Below are 20,663 nucleotides of genomic sequence, written 5' to 3' on the forward strand. Positions count from 1 at the left end.
TGCGATGGAGAGAGCTGGTGATGGTTGAGGGCAGCCCCCGATTCTAGATAGATCTACCGCGTAGTGGCCGTGGCCGGTCGGAAATGGTGGCTAAGTCGCGATGCGGAATGGGGTCTGGCGAGGTAGAGGAAACCTGGAGACGAGAAAGGTCGCGCTTGATCAGAATCGGCGTAGGAAAAGGCGCAGGGCGGCCTTGAATGGAGGAGAGATGCGATAGAATGCAAAGTGATGTGGTATGATGCGACACGACACGACACGGCAGATAGACAGACACTTGCCTGAACTGGTCTTCCGAGTCTTCTCGACTTGTCGACCGATCAATTGAATGAACGGCGGGTGTAGTCGGAGACGAAAATTAAAAATATGCGAGAATGAAGGCAACGGGCCAAGCAGATATCCTTCCGTCTCTTTTCTGTCCTGCTTCTCTTCTCTCGCGCTCTATCCAGTGTCGCGCAGTTGTCGTCGTCCCGCTCATTCAGCTCTGTCTGGAGAATGTCCCTGAGGAATGGGTACGAAGCAAGCAGGCAGGGTGGTGCGGTGCTGGGACTTACAGGAGGGAATTGGGAGAAAAAAAATGGGCGCGACGGGGAACGGGGGGGGCTGGTAAATGGCGGAAGTTCAGTTCGGCGCTCACCCTTCAGAAAAAAAAAGATCAACCGCCAGGATAATTGATAGCGCGACTGGACGGGATTTGAAGCTCGGGCGGGTTGCACAACGAGCCACGAACCACGGCCGTGACAATTTAATATGGCCCGGAAGAGAAAAGACGACTCGGAAGTACGCACGTACGCACTCTCTGTAGGGTCCTCGGGCTTACTGCGTATTTACTTCTTCAACCACGAGGAAGAGGAGGAAGAGAGGTGACTGCACAAGAAGGAATTCCGTAACGGTTGAGTCGTTAGAGGGCGGCTTACGCTGGGCTTTGGCTCCCGCCTTCTTGCTCTGTCAGGCCGCCTGGGGACTGGGCCTGGCCCTGTAGGCGATAGTAGGTAGTATGCGATAGAAAGGTACCTGAGACTGGCGTATGATTTGTAAGGCGAGCCGGGGTGGAATCTAGTTGCCTCCCACTATAAGAGGCCAATTCGGTAAGGTCGGATCGCAGACAGCTGCTGCGCTAGCAACAAACATCAAGACAGATCGTTCGACAAAGGAGTAGATATTGGGGGGCAAAAACAATGGGAGGTGGTGAGGTTTGATAATAGGTAAGGTGGGTGAAGAAATTGGGTTGATGCTGTGTGGGCTCAGTCAGTCAGTCAGTCATTTGCTTAGGCCATCCGTCGAGCACAGTGAGAGTGCGAGAGTGCGTCCATCTAGGCAGGTCTACAACTGATGCCAACAGCAGGGCGGGTGGTGCGGTCTGTACCTTCACTTTAGGAGGAGCACAAAAGTACCTCTAGTAGCATACTACTATACGATTGCAACTACGTGAACTAACATAAGTTACCTAACATCAATACAGTTGATTGATTCATGCCTACGGGGTGCATACTGGCGCTGCTCCCAACAGCGCAGCAGCAGCGGACTCAGGTGTACAAGTCTGTATATCCATAACACATGGCGCGAGTAGGTCCTGTAGCCAGATATCAAATGAATTGATCGACTGGAACCAGATGAATGGGGGGGAGATGAGACAGGGCAGACAGCTTGCATGCTCACAGAAAGCTTCAAGGAGCTTGGCCGGTAGCAGTGCGCACATTTCAGAACGGCCAAGGCCCGGTCTCACAGCATTAGCGTGATCATCTACGCGTAGCTCTCATCACGGTACCCACACTTCAGGCCGCTAAGGCAGCAAATAGTCTTGGCAACACCACATCAAATTTCAGGTTCATGATAACGAGTTACATACAGGCGGAGGAGGCTTCTGGAAGCCTCAGGCGTTATTGTATGTAAGAGCCTTAGTGGATTTTGGGGGCGCCAGAGATTGTCATTTCTTATGCCGCAGGCGACTCTATGACAGATGGTAGCTATGGCTTAATCTAACAGTTGTAGCCGCAGGTGTTATTGCATACTATGTACATAATGCGGATTTTCATGCTGGCGGGCAAAGAGAGCAAGCAGATCGCCAAGATTTGGAGCTCTGATGCACGATTTGCGGCGGCTGGGACGTCTCCAAATCTGCTGACGGCGTAAAGAGGCAATCTTCATCCTCTATGTACGATGGTTTTATAAGTCGCAAACGCTCATAACGCATTGGAAACATGATAGAGATCTCTATATAGCTACTCGAAACCTGATTGAGACTCCAAAGTCGTGCTGGTGGGATGTGTATCCTGACCGGCTGTTGAGTATGCTGAATCCAGACCTCATGCTCGTTCACCTAACCTTAATTCCGTCTTACATCCCCGACGTCAGCGTGTCAGCCGACCACAACAATTCTGCACTTCAGGCTTCCACAGTACACATATGCACAAACAGGACGTTGGTTTCTGAGCTACACGATTTCACAGCACGTGGATGCAAGTGTCAACGTCAGTGGCCTCTGCAAGGCGAATACTGCGGATGAGGCTGGAGGAGAAGTGCTCGATTTGATGTCCCCTTCGTACGAGACCAAGCAGCCGGCACATGAAGCTTGGTACCCCACACAATTTCAGCGATTGCTTCCGCTCCCTTTATTAGATCATGCCATTAAATGTCACGATATATGTAATTAAGTGGGAGCATCCATCGGGGTTCTGGGGATCGACAAGCACCGTGGTTGCGGCCCACCACCCACTTAACGTTAAAAAAGGTTGTGTTTCCCAGTATTTTCCCAGCAGGAATCGGGCTTGGTATTGGGAACCCTCCTCCCGGTTTTCTCAGGGTCCTTTTGGGGAAATATGATCTTCAACTATTGGGGTAAATAATCGAGACATTCAGGTAGTGTGTTTCAATAGTCTGTTTTGGTGTATATTATATCTCCTCAACTCCAATCGGCAACGACGTAGATACGGTCTATCGATCGCATGGATATGAATCCATTGGCAGCAACCCCAGCTTACCCTACTGGCATGACTAATAACCCCAGATGTGATAATGATGATGATGTGCATGCAGCGCAAATCCGACAAGCCCCCAGTTCAGCCTTAACCAGCCTGGCGTATCACCAACGCAGGTACCATGCATCTTAATCGACGTTCGCATTGTGAAGGAAAACCCCCAGCAATTCTCACAGTCACAGCTATCTTATCTGTGTCGCCTAATCTGGCAGGAAATAGATTGGCCTGCATCCGGGATCCGTACATGCTACAGGCCATCAATGGCTTTCTGCAAGATCCCGCCGGGTGTTGAGGAGCAGAAGTGGGCATGACGGGGACGGGGACGGGGATCGCCAGGAAGCGGCGCGTACCGCTAACAGAACTACCGATGTCGCGGGAACAGATTCAACAAGGTATGCACTAACAGTTGGCCGTAGTAATATAAGGAAACGCCACAAAACTCAATGATGCCGAGACATAGTGCTTTTGGGCTCCATTGTTGGCCTGTAATTCCTAAGCGCAAATAGTTGCGACGTCTATGCCGTACACTCTAATGCTTATCAGGACGACAGACGCCTGGTTCACACCATTCGATGAACGTTACCTAAAGGGACACACAGGTCGCATGCGTCTGCGATTCGGGACGAACTCACGAACGTGTTTTACAAAGGGTATATGCATCAATTATCCACAACTACAAGCCCCTCCTCGGTCTAGCATCATCAACGTCCACATTCGGACCGCACTTGCCGGGTTTCTCCAAAGGCCAATGCTTCATGTTTCCGTGTTGACGCATCGTACTCTATTTCATTATCAATACGACAGACTCTTCGTCGAGGGTCTCCTATTGCGCAAAAAATCGAACAAACGCCATTCCCCAAGCCGTTCTATGATTTATTCTGCCTAATCATCTTCCGGGGGAAGCTCGTCCTCGATATAACGGATCAAGCTTATCCGCATCTCGGTGGTGTCGTTGCCCCGCAGCACGTCGCTAATGAAATGTGCCTCGACCTGCATCTGCACCATTTCCAGGGCGCCACGCAGTACGCCGCAGAATATGTTGGAGTACCAGAGCTCATCTTGTGCTCTTCCGTCGTCGGGGAGCTCCACGAAGTCGGCTAGCGGGTTCTCTTCGAATACTAGCGAGAATTGCTTGCCGTCTCCCGTCCAGTTCGTGATAGTCGGGGTGATGTTGAGGAATATCTTGAAGCCGACCTAGAGAAAATAGAGTATTTTAAGTAAGCTGTTGGCCCCCGGGCTTCGCATGTCGAGTCCAACTGACCTTGGCAATCATCTCGGCGGTTTCGCGGAAGTTGGAACACCGTCGCATCGTGTTAGATTTGGCTAGATAATCCTCGATGAGGCGCAGGCCGATATTGTAGCCCATGCGGTCCAACTGTTTGTTGACCTCGACATAGTCGCTCTCAAAGTCCTTGCATAGCTGTGCGACGATGGTACCGTATGTGAGGGTCACCAACTCGGCGTTGACTTTATCAATGCGTCCTCTGCATTTCGTATGTTAGGTAAGGTTGGGTTTATTTTCGTTGGATCCCGCTGGCGACTTACTTCCAGATCCTATACAGGAGTACAGAGTTAGCATATGTTAAAGGGGACATGGGTTTGTAAATGCTCACTCTTCGCCCACTCGGGCTGCCTTGTTTGCAGACATGCTCGCTCGACGAGCTTGTGAACGCCTTTGCGCTATCTCATTGATGAGTTAAAGAGGCAGCTGGAAAGCCTATCGTAGAAAGCAGGCGAATTGGCGCCGCTATCATCAAAGAATATGGGATGCGCGCGTGTTCACGATGTTGGATCATTCAATGGCGTACCTACACTCACACTCCAGCGTTGTGGCAGTAACCGAAAGCGGTGAGAGTTGGGGTCGTGGGGGCCCCTCTCTGTCACTCACGCTACTTACATAATCCATCGGTGGTCGGTAGTGATGGGTACCGTGCCTAAGGTACATCCCACTTTGGTCGGCCGAGGAATATCTCACTCACCGACATGTTTTCTTTGCGACGGCGGGAGCTACGTACGAGCTGCATTTTGAAGCTAGATAGAGCTCAAGTAAATAAGTTGCTACCTATTTGCAATCAACCATACCACTTTTTGATACCGCGATTCGACACCAAAACGACAGCTTACCCGACGAAAAAGAAATAGGACAACGCGTCAGAACACGGAAAGAAAGCATTGCTCTTCTCTAGACACCCTTCTCATCACTTCCTTCCCACCTCAATTCAACATTATCCTTGAATCACTATCGTGAAGCAATAAGTCACACTCAGCAATATGTCGGAGAAGCGCCCTCGTCGCCCGTCTGATGACCCTGGCGGTGCTGGTCAATTGGTCGCGAAGAGACAGAATCTTGGAACAACCACAACCCTCGCTCGTAGAGATGGGTCTGCTGCAGGAACATTAATACAAGCTGTACGTGGACGCAGACGTTCCTGGTAGACAATGGCAATACTGACCTGCTCAACTAGGCGCCGCGTACTAGTAATCTCGAGGGACCGTTAATGGAACTTACAGGTCATGAAGGAGAGGTCTTCTCAGCAAAGTTCGACCCCCGAGGCCACCTTCTCGCGTCGGGCTCTATGGACAGAAATATCATGCTTTGGAGGGCTGGTGGCGACTGCGAGAACTATGGCATGCTTAGCGGACACAAAGGAGCTGTTCTGGATTTGCAATGGTCGCGCGACTCGGAGATCCTGTTTTCTGCCTCGGCCGACATGCATTTGGCAAGCTGGGATTTGACATCGGGTCAAAGGATACGTCGTTATGTCGGACACGAAGAGATCATCAACACCCTGGATATCAGCAAACGAGGCGAGGAGCTGCTGATCAGTGGCAGCGATGACGGAACTATCGGAATTTGGGACCCTCGCACGAGGAACGCCGCCGACTATATCGAGACAGATTTTCCTATCACTGCGGTAGCAGTCTCGGAAGCTGGAAACGAGATCTACTCTGGTGGCATTGACAACGATATCAAGGTTTGGGACGTCCGGAAAAAGGCTGTCGTTTACTCCATGCTTGGCCACAACGATACGGTAACAAGTTTGAGGGTATCCCCTGACGGCCAGTCCCTTCTATCATTCTCACACGACTCAACCGCCCAGACATGGGACATTCGGCCATTTGCACCCACCGAACGCCACCTTCGCACATTTGATGGCGCGCAGGTAGGCATCGAGAAGAACCTGATGAAGGCCAGTTGGGATAAGAGCGGCAAGAAGATTGCTGCTGGCGCTGGCGATGGCACCGTGGTGATCTGGGGCAGTGATACTGGCAAACTGCTCTACAAGCTTCCTGGACACAAGGGTACAGTCAACTGTGCCGAGTTCATTACCAACGATGAACCACTCAGTAAGAACCCTCCTCTTTGATTTGGTAACCGGATGTTTCGCTAACGAATTTGCAGTTCTCTCGGCTTCTTCGGATCGCAGATTGCTATTGGGCGAGTTGCGATGAAATACTTCTTTGATTTAATCAACAGAACATCCAATTCGGGTGCTTCACACATTGACCTAGGATTGCTCACGGGGAAGGAAAGGGCAATAGGCGAGAGCACGCGCAGACGTCGTGCGTAAGGGTTAATTCCCGTCGGATCTCTCTAAGCATTTCAGAGAAAATTGGTTGCTTGGGTAGCCCGCGTCCAATAACGCGCCCATGAGGAAACGCAACACACTTTGTATAACAGGTGGGAACATAAGCAACTCCTCGTCAGGTTTGTGGTCCCGTAGTGAGGAAACGAATTGAAGCCGACGCGAGGGATCGAGGCAGGCGACCTGAATATAGTACCAGATCGAGACTATGGGGGAGATGCAGGGAGCTCGTATTCACACTTCAGGTGATCCATGTCAAAAGCATGGGCATTCTTCACCATCCAGTAGGTAGTACCAGGTAGACGTAAACAGATACCCCATATGGCCTCTGCACAAGAGGCTGAGCTGGAAACCAAATCTCGCGATTACGAATCCATCAGAATTTGTTTCTGGAAACACGACCATAAGGTTCATGGGGATATGTTTCTAAGGCCCAAGGACAAGGACGGTTGTTGCTGAATCCGAATCGATACGGGTCTCGTTATTTTGGAAGTGTTTATATGGCACGGAGACTTGAGTCGAGCTGAGAGGAGCTGAGCTATGTTTAGATCATCTTAACTTTTTGCCTGTCGCAGGTCCTGGGTTGCTTCTCCCGGAGTTTGCCATTGCTGGCCTGCAACCTGCTGGCATCAACTTTATTCGATGTCACGATGCTGTTTAAAGATTGGGCCTCATCTGCTATTAGAAGTGGCACCCATCTTATTACGCATACGGCGTTCGTGAAAGTGGGATTTGTTTTCTCTGAATTTGCCGTCGCGCGCCTGCTCGCCCGTGGTACTGGCAACTGGCCGTGGCGAAAGTGGCAGACGAAGCGGGCGAGCTAGGAACTGTTCCTGGCATAGCGCGCCCAGTCCTGCCCAGCGCCCACCCATGTCGGTCATCAGCCCCGAGTCGAAACACGGATGCCACCAAGCACCCCTGCATCCAGTCTCATAAGAAGCTCCATCCGTCACAGATTCAACTCCATCGTAACCAATCCCCTTCTAATTGGTTACCGGGCAAATTCCTACATCATCGACTGCCCCTTTTCTTTGGTCCCTGGCCCCCTGTTCGCTCAAGCTTTCACCTCTCACAGCCTCAAGCCCACTCTCTTGTTCTTGGCCCCCCGAGGAATGGATGCCCTTCGCTCTTCGGACTGAGAGCTCTGAGCAAGTCTGAGCAAGTCAGAGCAAGTCAGGGCCCAATTTGGCGACGCCGAGACGCGGGCCAGCATGCTTGGGCTTTAAGCAACCCCAGGTTTGATGCATTCTTGTGCCCTGTTGCTGGTCCAGAAGTGGCCCATCGCGCAAAGGCGTAAGCCGCAAAACCACTGTTGCCAAGGTGCAAGTTCCCCCCTTGCCCAGAAGCATTGGCTCCTGGCTGGTCGTTCTTGCAACAACTTTTTTCAACTATACCTTAGTACAATACAACATTCGGCATACAAACTCTTCCTGTACCAACAGCATTATCTCTTCTCTCGTGAACTACCTGTACTTGTAATATTTGAAGTCCCATTAACCGGTTGCCTCCCCTCGCTCTTGGCGTTTCCTGTCCCTCTTTTTTTCCTTCTCTCTCTCCCGTCCGTCGTCCCTCTCCGTCGTTCTTGCCCTTGCCGGCCTGCCGTTTTCTTTCGTTTCTGCCGCCGTTCAAGGTTTCCAGCTTGCTGCACCCTGTGATCCCACACCACATCCCACCCATGACGGGCGAACTAACCTACCTTTGATACACCTGCCGGCGGTTCTATTCCTACCCCCGATTCTCATCCTATCCCACAGTCGTTACACACCACAACCTATTATCCATTATTATACCTACTCGCCCTCTTCATACGCGCACACGCACACACACTTTCTTTTTACACTCGCTTCTACTATTCCGCCCTGTTGCGTGTGTGTGTGTTGAACCTTGCGTCACCGGCTCTGGGAGCCCCGATTGCACTCAACAACTCTAATCTTCTTTTCTTCTTCTTTGCTTTCCCGTGGGATCGATAGGCTCGTAACGCGTGTGACCGAAGACTCCCTTTCGTTTCGCCTCTTCCTCTTTTCCCTCTTCTCGACTGGCTCGAACTTCATTCTTTGGGGAGAATACAGCCACACAGCACACCCCTTGCCAGGTTCTAAGACAAATCATCAGCACATCCGGCAAGGCGACCTGCAGGTACCCGACACTTCGCGACGCATCTGGCCGGCCGACCCGAATTGGTTCGCTAAAAGACTTCGAATTTGAAACACCAAGGGCGACCCGATATACTCTATCCAATTCACCTGTGTAACCAGACAGACGCGTCTTGTTATTTTTGTCCTTCTCGTCGCTTCTAGACGTCCTGGTTCTCTGGCGGCCCCCTCTCTCAACCGGTGCCGCGAATTCCTGTCTTCCTTCGATATTTTCTACGCCATATCATACGACTCGAGCAGCTTCTGAAAAGAACGCTGCAACAGTTCAACGAGTCTTGGGGAGCATGCCGATTCGCACCCCCAGTTGACCTTTGAACTTAGTATACCGAGAGGCCCAGGCCAATTGGTAAAGGCGGCATGGCTCTCCCTGGATCCAGTATGTTCCGTCGCGGGGCATCAACTCGAGAAGGAGATGTGGAGGAGCAACGAGATGGCGTATCAGAAATGACCGAAGGCAACCCACGGCCATCTACGACGCGGCGCATATCTCTACGACTCCCACGCAGACGGACGGGTAGCAACAGCACGAGCGGTGGAGGACATGAGCCCCCGCGGGCACACGCCAACGGCATCCAGCCCAACGAAGTGGAAAGCCCGAAGTCGCCGGATTTCAATATCAATCTCACGAACATGCCCTCGACGCGGCTGCACCTACCGAACCTCGCTCGAACCTGGACGAGGGGCTCGTCAGGCCCACCAACCCGCCCTCCATCCCCACAGGAGGTTGAGCAAAGGGGTGGGGTCGGAGGTGGTGACGAAGCGAGACCATCAACGCAGTCGGAATGGCCTCGGCCGTCAGTGCAGCAACAGTCGGGCCAGCCCGCCCGGTTGCCCGCCATCGATGAGCCGCAACCCGCCCACACGCGCCCGAGTGAGGACCGAAGCACTTTTATGCAACGCTTTAGAGGAGCGGATCCGGCGGAGATGCACCTTGCGGATATGGCGGATCGGGGTCGACAGCGGACACGACGTCGTGATCGATCAGACGGGTCGGCTTCCGGCAGGGATAGCGACACTCCTAAACGATTCCTCTTTTGCTTTCCCTGGGTTAAGAGCCGGCGCGTCCGGAACTCGATTCTACGCTGCTTTGTGTCAGGACTGCTCCTAGTACTGACATTGTCTGTCTGTAAGTTGTGATATGCCAGCAGCCACCAACCTTTTTCGCTTGACATGTACTGACGTTATTCCTAACTCGTCTAGACCTGGCCCTGAGTCTTACTAAGAATATCAACAACAGCGAGTTCACCATCTTGCTGATCCTCGTCATCCTGGCCTCGACCATCTTCTTCTGCCACGGGCTTATCAAGTTGTGCTTGTTCGTCATGCGACCGCAAACCGCGGAGGAGCAGGAGCGCGCCCGGTTACCCAACATGTTCGGGCCGGGAGGTTACGCCATCCCGCGGCGCCCCATCCGAGTCGTGCTCGCGCGCGACGAGGAAGCCGCCGGGTTGGAGAGCGAGACGAACAAGCTGCAGCCACCGGCTTACGGTTTATGGAGGGAGAGTGTGGTATGTATTACGTTTTATATGTCTCCTCGCGCAGGGAGAAAAATGCTAACAGTCAACCCTCCCAGCGCGTTGATCCCAATCGCATATACTGGGCCCGCAACGAGCAGTCGCCACCGCCTTCAAGCAGCAGCAGCGGACGCGAAGCAGGAACGGAAACTAGTAGCGAGAGAGACCCGGCCCGGCCTACGACCGCTCGGCCGCCTTCATACGCGTCCGAGGACGGCGTCGCCTATGTGGTGGAGGCACGACCGCGTTCGATGGCGCCGCTGACCGACGTCCCACTCCCGCCTCAACCCGCTGGGGCCGAGGCCGAGACGATGCCGCACCGACCTGCTTGGTAATGAGTGAGGTGGGACGACCATGGATATGACGTCCATGCCATTTTCTTCGGACTCATTCCTGAAATGGGAGTTGAGAAAATGGAGTCAGTCTCGCGTAAGAGTGGTCGCTCGGGAAAGTAGAGGAAAGCAGGGATGTTGCTACGAGTAGTTGGCTTGATTGCACGATACTGATAGGTTGGTGTAAAGAGTCTTGTTTTATGCGGTCTTGGTTGTCCACTGTCCCTCCTTGGTTTTTCCCACGTGGTTATTTTTGCTTTTGTCTCGTATAGCATTGGCGCTGGCGGAGTCCTTTCAAAAAAGTGGTCGGTCATATACGTATTGAGGAATTGGTTAACAGCACCCTCTGGTATCAAAATGGGTCGGGATAATACGAAGAAAGTCTACCTAAGATCAAATTGGCTGTTGATATGAAGCATTGCACTCCTTGGAGCGCAAATTGCAAGCGCTGTCTTTTGATCAATGGGGGTTGTTTGCGTGAACAGCTTTTGGGCCCAGTCGACCGATCTGATCTACCTGCGGTGGCCAACGTAGATCTGAGTATTACCGTCGTTATCGACGTGGTTGGCAGGGCCAAATGTTACATAGGCGTATGAAACATTAAAGCCTTGCTGCCAAGCCCATATCGCACGATGCGATGGTATCTCACATCTTGGGTCGTATTGGATGGATGGCCGAGAAGAAGAAGTTCGTGTTGGATTTTCTTTTAGCGTACGAAGGAATTCTCCGGGGAGAGTGAGAGCTTGGATCATAATACTACTGTGCACTACCTGTTCCCTTGAGGGCGAATGTACATATGGCTAGGGGGGACAAGAAGATGTAACGCGTCTCAGGTTTGGAGCCTGTTACACTGTTACGCGAGCTACGCTCCCATCACCGGTAATTATTAATGGTGTTGTGAGAAATAGGTAGATCGGCGAACCTGCATTTCACGGCTTTTGACGCATAGCTCTGGGGGGTCTATATACGGGACTCTTGGAAGGTTCCCAAACCTACATACTTTTGGGCCACGTTGTTGCCCATCCAGGGCGAGAAGATACGCGCGCCATTCTATGTTAGTCCCCGAGGATACGACCTTGAGTTTCCACCCGTTCGGGACCGGAAAAAGGCCAGTGGCTTCTCCTTCATCCTAACGACGTTCGGGGCTACAGACCGCCTATCGTCTCCTCCCCCCCCCCCCGACACCCCTTGAATATGTACTTGCTAGGCATATAGATACGCGAGCGCGCGAGAGACAGAGACAAGGTCGTGAGGGGGGGAAGTCGCATGTTGTCTTGGTCGTTCATATAGCCATCAGCTATTCCCTTCCCCCTTTTCCTTCCCTACAACTATGTACATGTAAGTATGGTTTCTGGAATGGTAGCGAGTCTAACGCCACTTCTTCCCCGACCAAAGGTTTTACCCCGTTGAGTCTCGAAGCAACGGGGTTCAGAGATACATCGAAGCCGTTCGGTTGCTTACCCGACTTTGTTCCGTTCGGCTCAACCATAACGGTCGGTCGCCTGGTAAGAAATGACAATTCGTACTTTACGTGCTCCTTCAATCCTCCCACGCCCTGGAAATGAACCAAGCCAAGAAAAAAAAAAGGGGAGCTAGCTGACAATAAGGTTGGTTCCGTGTGGCACGCCATCCAAGAGCTGTCTCCCAACGTAGCGCACGAAACGTAGCTTGGCATCGGCCACATTGTCCATCTTGCTTGGGCTTGAATGGCGTCGCCTGTCGTGTTTGCCTTACTAGATGGAACACAGGAAGAAGCACTGCCCTATGTACCATATGGCAGCTGTAAGCCACGGAATACGCAGTGGTGCTTGGTCACCAACAACACCTCAAAAGGTACGCACGCAGGTCAGAATCGGGCATCATTTGTTCTGGGTAGTAGTACATTATACATCTACCCTTGACTATCTAAGATATCTTGCGAAGGGCTTTGCGCCCGACCGTTACTATGTGTACGTGACGTATGTAGTTACGACGTCAAGTACAAGATAGAGATTTAGCATCATCAAGAATAAATGGCCAAGCGAATGATAGTTCAGCCACCAAAAACCAATTCAGCATCTACGTTACTCAAATCCCTGGCGTGTCACTTAGTAGCATATTTATGAGTACTTACCGAAACGTCAAGTGTACCAAGTAATTGACGTACGTAGGGTCATTGAGAGAGAATGCTGGCGGCAACTGATGGAATATCTGTTTGTACGCAAGGCAATGTCAGCAACTGTTCAGGAGGGAGTTGAAGTTTTCCAATGACAAGCCAAAAGAAACGCGCCAATCAGAGACTGTGTAACATGGTTGAAGTTCTCGGTCTTCGCTGCCGGTGAGCAGCTCCTGATCTAGAGCTAAAGAGTATCATCATGTATGGCGGTTTGGATGTCCACTAGACAGAGCCAAAGAGAAAAAAGGGAAGAGAAAAGAAAGCAAAGATGGAAAAGGTATGCTTACCAGAGCAGTGAGACTGACCGAACCCCAAACATCCCCATCAACCGGCGACCTAAATGGTTAGCCAGGGCGCCGAGCTGGCGCAAGCTGGTATATAGCGCCGAAATAGCTCGAAGCCCCCTTCCGCAGGTGGAATTGGGTCGTTGCGAGAGTGAGAGCACCATATCGAAGGAAAGCTCGAGAGAATTGGGCACCTCAAGGCTTCCATCGTGCAACAACATTGCTTGTTCTTCTCAGACTACTTCTCTAACCCACTATCGCTCCCCTCAGCCACCGCCGTTCTTGATGCAGCCATATCGTGACCATGCACTGCATCCTCTCCCCTGTGAACTGCAACATCCAGTTTCCCCATCTCTCGATCCACATCATGTCAATCGTCTGTCGTTTTTGTCGTCCGATTCGTGAAGAGAAAGAGTCTTGCCTTTCGATGAAGCAAAGGAAATAGAAACGGCGTATGTGTATGTGATGGACCCAATGCCGAGCCAGCCTGAGGTGGCGACTTTGGGGTCCTTCGGGTATAGCCCTGCCGCTGGTGATACGAGAATTTTGGCCACAAGCTGTGATCAGCCGTTTTTCTATCCATGGAAAAGCCAATGGACACGTCGACGGGCTAATCGTCGGGAAGAGCTCAGCTGCGTAAGGTGAGTTTTCCTTTGGATTGATCCCAGGCGCCGATAGTTGCACGTATGGTCCAAGCCAGGTGTTTGGTTAACACGTCGTGAAGGTCGTAGGAAATAATGGTTGCTTCCGGTAAGGGTCATGCAGGGTAAAAAAAGAAGTCGTAAAGGGACTTGTGTTCCGGAATGATGCCAAAAGGCGGCGAACGAAGCAATGATCCCGGCGTGGTGATGTTGCTACCCAGAAATCCAGAGCTTCGAAAGATGAGCAAGTCCGCGCTCATGATCGATCGAGCCCAAGCCGTAATTAGGAAATGTGATAAGAGTTATAGGAAAATTGTGATATGCGTTTCGAAAAAAGCGTGCTTAATCAGTAAGTCATGCTGGTTTTTGAGCGCCAGAGCCCGCGTTGTGATTCGTATCGTCGTCGGTATTTGTCCCAACTGCAACGATTGCGGGCCAAGCCCCCGTGCGAGAAGTTTCCGCGCATGGAGCTTTAAGCAACAGGGGGAATAGGCGCCGCGCTGCTCATATCGACATCAGGAACACCGGGTACGCCACCGGGGACACCAGGGACACCAGGGACACCGACGCCGGGGACACCAGGAACTCCTCCGGGGACACCAGGGACGCCGCCGGGCACTCCCACCGGAACACCCGGGACGCCAGACATGTCACCAGCGGCAGCCTTTTGAGGGCAGTCGCGCGAGATGTGGCCAGCCTCACCACACTGGTAGCAGGTCTTGCCAGCAGTGTTCAAGGGTCCGCCGTTGGGGGCTGTGCAGTCCCGGGAGATGTGTCCGAGCTTGCCGCAGGCGTAGCACTTCATAGCCTGGGCCTGGCAGTCACGGGCAAAGTGGTTGGGGCCACCGCATTTGTAGCAAGTGGCAGCCCGAGGACCGGCGAAACCGCCACGGCCGCCGAAGCCACCTCCGTAGGCTCCGCGGCCAACAGGAGGTCCTCCACGGCCCATGTTGACGCCGGCGGGGTTGGGGCAGGCGCGAGCCAAATGGCCCGGCTGGCCACAGTTGTAGCAGCGACCGCTGGTTCCGGCACCGCTCAGGCGCAGGGTAGGGCAGTCGGCCTGAACATGGCCAAGGCCTTGGCAGTGGTAGCACTGCTTAGCCTCGGTGGTGCGAGGCAGGGGGCACTGGTTTGACTCGTGGCCTTGTACATCATGTTAGTAAAGAATCGAGGCATACGAGAAATGGACGGATCTGTCTCTTACCTGGCTGCTTGCAGTTGTAGCAAAGGCGCTCGGCGGAGGAGCAGACCTCGGCGTAGTGGCCGACGTTGCCACACTTGTAGCAGGCCCGACGCGACAGAGACGACATTGCAATGAGTTTATGAGTCTGTATGGTTCCATCATCAGCACGGCATTTCACATAGGTTTGGTCGCCATCAGTCCATTGGTCAATGACCCGTTTGCAGCGGTGTGGTTTGAGCGGCACCTCTGCAGTCGCGGCCGTCTGATCCAATTGAAGCCATTCCTCGATAGTGGTCGCAGGCATGATTGTCGCCAAGTGTCCAGTTGCTTGATAGTTGGATATTGTCATCCAAGGCTGTGGTCGTCATTGCGCCGGTAGCCCGCTGATGGACACTTAATCCGAGGTCATCCGGGCAAACGTATTCATGGGTGAAAGGATGGACGGAATGGAGCGTGGGCGTTGAGTGTGGCAGGCGACTCGACTACTCCAGGTGTAGCCACGTACCCCCAAGATTGGTCGGAGTCTTGGAGAAGCGAAACAGCAAGCAGTGCCGGGCCGCACCCTATCGCACCACACCCTCCAACGGACAACGCACTCTCGCACGCACCACACCTCGGATCCAGAGACACACACGCACACCCACACCCACACCTTTGGGCCCCTCCAGCTCGGAGGCAGGGTAGGGCAGGTATATGTACGGCGGCATGTGGTACAGAGGACACGGCCCACGTTTTCCAGAACACCTGCAGGATGCATGGATTCTGTGTGACCCCGGCGCATTTGTCTGATTCTTCGAGTCGGAATAGCTTATTTCTTCTTCAAACTTTCCGCGGGCTCATCCCCCCGTTGTAAGAGTGCGCCGCATCGCTTTGTCGCACACACCACACAAGGAATGTGTGCGACATACATCGATTCGTTGCGGGTGGGCAGGTAATGTTGGGCAGCTGAGCCGAGCCATCGTTGCGACAAGGCAAGCGGAGCGTCGAGCGCACGGATAATGCGAAGCGCAAGAAATCAGAACCACAGCGGGGTTGTTCGGCTGGGCGGGTTTCTGACGACTCTAAGATGCGCAGCTGGTGAAAAGGCAAGGGGAGAGAAGTCGGGAGCGGCAGTGGTAATAGATATAGAACTGCTGGAAGTGTTGCGAATAATGTTTGTGGGTGAGTGTCGAATGTGGCCATGCCCCAAAGTTTTGTCGCGAGGGTTTTGCCCCTCTGCGGATGCGCCGCAATGGGTAGGACAGAATTGGTCCCAAAGTTTGTCGCAACCAACAAGTGGGCTCGGAATGGACTCTTCTCAAGCGGCCATACGAATGGTGGTGTTCGTTTTGAGGCGTTACAACGGACCGGCGCCCACCACCGTTCGAAACACGCAAGCCAGGCAGAGTCCGGCTTCAAAAGGGGACAAGAAAAAGAGAGGCGCCCATGGACTGACAGACGGCGAACCGAATGCGCAAAAAAGTTTAAAAAAACAGAAAATAGCTCTTACCTGTCACGAGAAATAATAAAACCGGTATATTCCCTTCAAACTTCCTGTCCGTCTCTTCGAACACCTTCTTCTTCTGCTGCTGCTTCTTCCTAGCGACTTCGGCACCGAATCAACCACCGGAAAGAAATGTAGGAGTTTTTTTTTCTTTCGCAAAAAGACGATGTGGGAGGAAAAAGGGAAGGAGTAAAAAAGAAGGGGAGGGGACGGGGGAGGGAAAAGAGGGCAAGAGATGAGCCCAAGTGGGAATTGGAATGGAAACCGACCGATTCGAGAAATGGAGACGAGACCCACGAACCGAACGTGCCAGTCAGCCCGCCCGCCCGCTTGGTGATGATGCGTGTGTGAGTGGTCTTGGTCTTGTCTTGTCTTGCCTGGCCTTTTTCCCTGTGTCTGGTCGCCAAAAAAGCAAAGCCCCTTGCAAGCCTGCACAGCGCCAGGGACGGGGGACCGGGGGAAGGGGAAGGGGGGGCCAGGAAAGGGATTGGTTCTTCGAGACAAGCGCCAAAAGCAAAGCACGCAGCACGCGGGTTTTTGGCGGGTTGGTGCTGTAGCACTGCTCAGAACGAGGTCATTCATCATTCCATCAGGCTGGTTCATGTCGGGCCATGGCTAGCTCAATATGCAGCCAGGGGGGTTTCCGGAGGAGTCTAGGTCACAGATTTTTCTGGTCACAGGTCTCTCTACCACCTGCTTCCTGCAGCTTCCAAGGCTCAGAAAAGGAAAACTGGCCACAACCCCGATGCGACGGGTGCATCCAATGCATGGAGTCCTAATAGGTTTCGATCGTGAGACGGCAAAGATCCGCACGGGCGAATTGCCCAGGTTGGTTTCATGACTTCCCTTTGCCTCACTCGTACATGATGTACCGGGCGAGGGAGACGCAAATTGAGACGACTAAGCTGCCAAACCCTGGTCAAGTGTGTGCGTGTGTGTGCGGTTGATGATGTTCCAATGGCATGGCGATGCCCAACTGGACGACTCTCACGTCAGGCTGCGTCTTATCAGGCGCTGATTATTATTTGCAAGCGAGTTGCTATACCTGCTTGCAAAGTTGATGGTCCTTATGGCTACCTTCTAACGTTCACCAGGATATTGTGACTTGTTAGTATGCACCCACTCTTCAGCTAGGAACGAGAAGTCTAGAGCGGTCCGACTCGTCCATGAGTCAAGCAAACCTTGGGCAGATTGACTCGTTACGAGACAAGTTCTGCCATCGACAGCAAACCAGAATGAGATGGCGCATGCGACCATCTGCTGAGAGTCTTTCCCCCCTGTCAGCCAGGCTGAAATCGTGGCATCAGAAGTCGCATTTGCTTGAATCTCACATCTGGGATTCTGGGCCGAAAACCCCAGGGCGCACGGGGAGGGAGTTCTAGAGGGGAGGGGTCTACTACGGCCCTCCAACCCCACATCCAAGATCCTTACCTATGTAGTCCTTGCACGAGAATGTGGCCCGTGACGTGACTCGATGGAACCTGTCTGCCAGTGTCGGATTTCTAATATATCTCCCGGATCGCCGGTCGTCGCTCGTATGGTGTATATACATATATATCAAGTACCTAGTAACAGGCCAAATGAACCATATGGAATGGCGCTGTAATGTGCGGCACCCATACAGTAACAATTGCCGTCGACCTGGAAAAGGGTGAGGCTAGCTGAAAGTTTGCGCTGACAGGTCTCTTTCCTGCACGTGGGCGTAGTTGTCCCGCTTCGCGACGCTTACTGCGCATATGTAATCTACGGCCAAGGCCAATCACAGCGCCGTCGCATGATCCTGCGAACATGAACTAATAAGTATCCGATATTTTCCTGTTGGACCGTCACATCCGTATGTAGTAGTAGCTGAAATGAGGTCCATTCTACCTGGATGCGGTCTTCTGATCTGTCGATCTTGGATATTAATAGAAGCGAAGGCAACGCGTTTCGAAGTTGCCTGTTGGATGCCTTTCCTTGCGTTGTGCTACCAATGTCATCATGAAGGGACAGGCGAGCATAGTCTATAGCTGATGGGGTCTAAAATGGCCCAGCTTTATTCCGAGATAGACTGAGGAGTAGCCCGAGAGTCGACTATTACCATCATCTTTTTAACATCACCCGGCTTATATCTGGCTCAATTGACATTCGCGAGGTAGCACATGACTGATTGCTAACACATCTCTCGTTAATCAATGATATCTGCTCTATCATATTGTAAAATTGACCGATCTGAAACCGCCTTGTCCTGCCTTGCCATACAATCAGCACATAGCAAAATCGCCAAGGGAACAACCACATTGCCTCTCCTAAATCGACACTGCATGTCTTTGGGTATCTCTAAAAAGCCATATTTACAAACCGATTATAAAGTGCATAAAATCCAAACGCCGTTTCTCCTGCTAAATCGAGATGCAAGATTCTGGAGCCAGAGACTAGTACCCTACTATTGGCTCTCCGAGGGTCTTGCCCAGCTCGACAAGGGTTTTCTCATAAACCTTTGCGACGTTCATGTATAGCTCATCGTCGTCTTCGTCGTCATCATCTGGTTCATATGCATCAGGCGGTAGGTCCGCCGGCTCTTCTGAGGCACTACGGTGTGGCGGTGTTCGCACCAGATTGGACGCGGCCGTCTCGCCAACATCGTCGTCGTCGTCGCCATCATCTTCATCTTCGAGCGCAAAGTGAAACTTGCCGTCGTTCTTCGACGCTTCCATTCCCGTGAGACTCTCCTTTGAAAAAAGAGCAGACGGCACCGGTGTCGACATCCCGTCTTCTGATTTGACGAGCGGGGACTCGGCCGCTGTGATGTTCTCGGGCGATGCTGTTTTTCGCCTCTTTGGTGGTGATGAGGATTCTTCCTTGACCTCTGTTTTCACTTCGGTATTTTCAGGAGTTTCTTCTTCGGTTCTCTTTCTTTTCTCTCCGTGCGGGGTTGCTTGGCCTCTGGATGGCGGCACAGACTCGTCTTCCTCTGGCAGGTAGGTCTCGACCTCGTCGACGTTGCTCATCACCACGGCAATCAACAGGCGCGTCTGCTCAGCCAGACTCTTGCAGCGCACCATGTCCGTCCTGGTCATGCCTTTCCTCGTGTTCTGTTCAAAGCCCGGCAGCGTCTCCCCGGTCCGGATATCCTTGCCAGCGAGCAGACTGGCAAAGCAATGGTCTAGTTTCTTGAGCAGGAGGAACGTGGCCGTCGGCGCAGGGTTAAACGCTTCGATGTACTCGGTAAAAGCCAAGGCGATGTTGAGGAGGTACGGGACCTGTATGCTGGGCGTGCCCGAAAACCAAAGCACGAAGATAACCTCCTCGAGGTCGTGACACACTTCTTCGAAGCTATCGTAGCCTTTGACGGTATCGGTGGGGTCGGGGATGCCGTGCTTCTTGACATAGCGCCTCGAGATGTGAAGGAGGCGGCTCTCGGCGTACTTGCGCGCATAATCCTCTTTGCGCGAACCTGGTACGAGCGGCTTCGATCTCGGGTGAGGCAATCCAGCAGCGGCGCGACTTGATGCTGTGCTGGGAGCAGGCGATGGCAGAGTGGGTGGGACGAAGCCACCCGCGTTGGCGTACCGTGGGGTTTCGGCCATCATTGACTGATGTTGCTTAGATGCAGACTGATGATTGAAGCTAGAAATAGGCGATTGGGAAGTATTCTCCAAGTTCCGATTCAAAGAATAATGCTCTCCTCCAACGGCCCGAAGTGAAAGAGAGGTCTTGATGACATTCCAGCCGTACATGCTTTTTATATCATGATGTGACGCCATTGGTTGGCAGGCGGGCCAGCTTTCGGAGATACCCGCATGACCCCACCTTTTGCTAGGTACGTACCGCCTGTAAGGCTCTTTATCGTTATCGCCTACCATTGGAAGCGTCCGAGCTTGCTTTCAGTCATTGATGATGCGAAGCTTTTTTTTAACTGTTTGGTGCCATTCCATCATCGCCCTACCGAAATATTGACCACCGCCATCCCTCCGACTCCGCTGTCGCATACACATCTGAACGACCGCCGTCTCCCTCAGTCGCATATACAATCAATACACACCCCAAAATGGCTCCCCAGAGGTCTCTCAGCGGTGGTGGTCGTCGCGCCCCCAAGGGCATCTTCGGCCAGACCTTCGATGCCGTCACTTCGCCCGAGAACGCTGCCGTCGTCCGAAGCGTCGCTGTCTTTGGTGTACGAATCTCCCGCGACAATGCGAATAAATCACGGCCAATTGCTAACTGCCCCCTTTCTAGGCCGCCGTAGCTTTCCTGTCGACCTCCTGGGCGGAACTTCTCCTCACTCCGTGAGTTTTCCCCCCACTTACGTCCTTCGCTGGCTTGCCCTGCTAACCCGGCCTACAGCGCATAAACGAACAACAATGATAAGATGAA

At 52.7% G+C, this 20,663-nt stretch overlaps 6 protein-coding genes across 6 annotated transcripts; 3 read left to right on the forward strand and 3 right to left on the reverse strand.

Moving 5' to 3' along the window:
- Positions 1–3,857: 3,857 nt before the first annotated feature.
- PG985_014467 (trafficking protein particle complex subunit 3) lies at positions 3,858–4,623 on the reverse strand (the record flags this gene model as incomplete). The annotated part of the gene is made up of 4 exons (XM_066834233.1): positions 3,858–4,169; positions 4,237–4,459; positions 4,521–4,529; positions 4,589–4,623. The coding sequence occupies 4 exons, from the start codon at positions 4,621–4,623 to the stop codon at positions 3,858–3,860; spliced, it is 579 nt and encodes a 192-aa protein (XP_066678973.1).
- A 623-nt stretch (positions 4,624–5,246) lies between these two features.
- On the forward strand, positions 5,247–6,428 carry PG985_014468 (uncharacterized protein; the record flags this gene model as incomplete). The annotated part of the gene is made up of 3 exons (XM_066834234.1): positions 5,247–5,384; positions 5,441–6,323; positions 6,379–6,428. The coding sequence occupies 3 exons, from the start codon at positions 5,247–5,249 to the stop codon at positions 6,426–6,428; spliced, it is 1,071 nt and encodes a 356-aa protein (XP_066678974.1).
- A 2,665-nt stretch (positions 6,429–9,093) lies between these two features.
- Positions 9,094–10,564, forward strand: PG985_014469 (uncharacterized protein; the record flags this gene model as incomplete). Its single annotated transcript, XM_066834235.1, has 3 exons — positions 9,094–9,841; positions 9,916–10,223; positions 10,289–10,564. 3 exons carry the CDS (start codon positions 9,094–9,096, stop codon positions 10,562–10,564), a joined length of 1,332 nt encoding a protein of 443 aa, XP_066678975.1.
- Positions 10,565–14,113: 3,549 nt separating this feature from the next.
- Positions 14,114–15,128, reverse strand: PG985_014470 (cellular nucleic acid-binding protein; the record flags this gene model as incomplete). Its single annotated transcript, XM_066834236.1, has 2 exons — positions 14,114–14,784; positions 14,846–15,128. The coding sequence occupies 2 exons, from the start codon at positions 15,126–15,128 to the stop codon at positions 14,114–14,116; spliced, it is 954 nt and encodes a 317-aa protein (XP_066678976.1).
- A 3,593-nt stretch (positions 15,129–18,721) lies between these two features.
- Positions 18,722–19,876, reverse strand: PG985_014471 (uncharacterized protein; the record flags this gene model as incomplete). Its single annotated transcript, XM_066834237.1, has 1 exon — positions 18,722–19,876. The coding sequence occupies one exon, from the start codon at positions 19,874–19,876 to the stop codon at positions 18,722–18,724; it is 1,155 nt and encodes a 384-aa protein (XP_066678977.1).
- Positions 19,877–20,337: 461 nt separating this feature from the next.
- Positions 20,338–20,640, forward strand: PG985_014472 (uncharacterized protein; the record flags this gene model as incomplete). The annotated part of the gene is made up of 3 exons (XM_066834238.1): positions 20,338–20,463; positions 20,526–20,575; positions 20,634–20,640. 3 exons carry the CDS (start codon positions 20,338–20,340, stop codon positions 20,638–20,640), a joined length of 183 nt encoding a protein of 60 aa, XP_066678978.1.
- Positions 20,641–20,663: the final 23 nt, after the last annotated feature.

This window comes from Apiospora marii (genome assembly GCF_038362585.1).
Source record: "Apiospora marii strain CBS 49790 chromosome Unknown utg000011l_segment0_segment0, whole genome shotgun sequence".
Lineage (NCBI taxonomy): Eukaryota > Fungi > Ascomycota > Sordariomycetes > Amphisphaeriales > Apiosporaceae > Apiospora > Apiospora marii.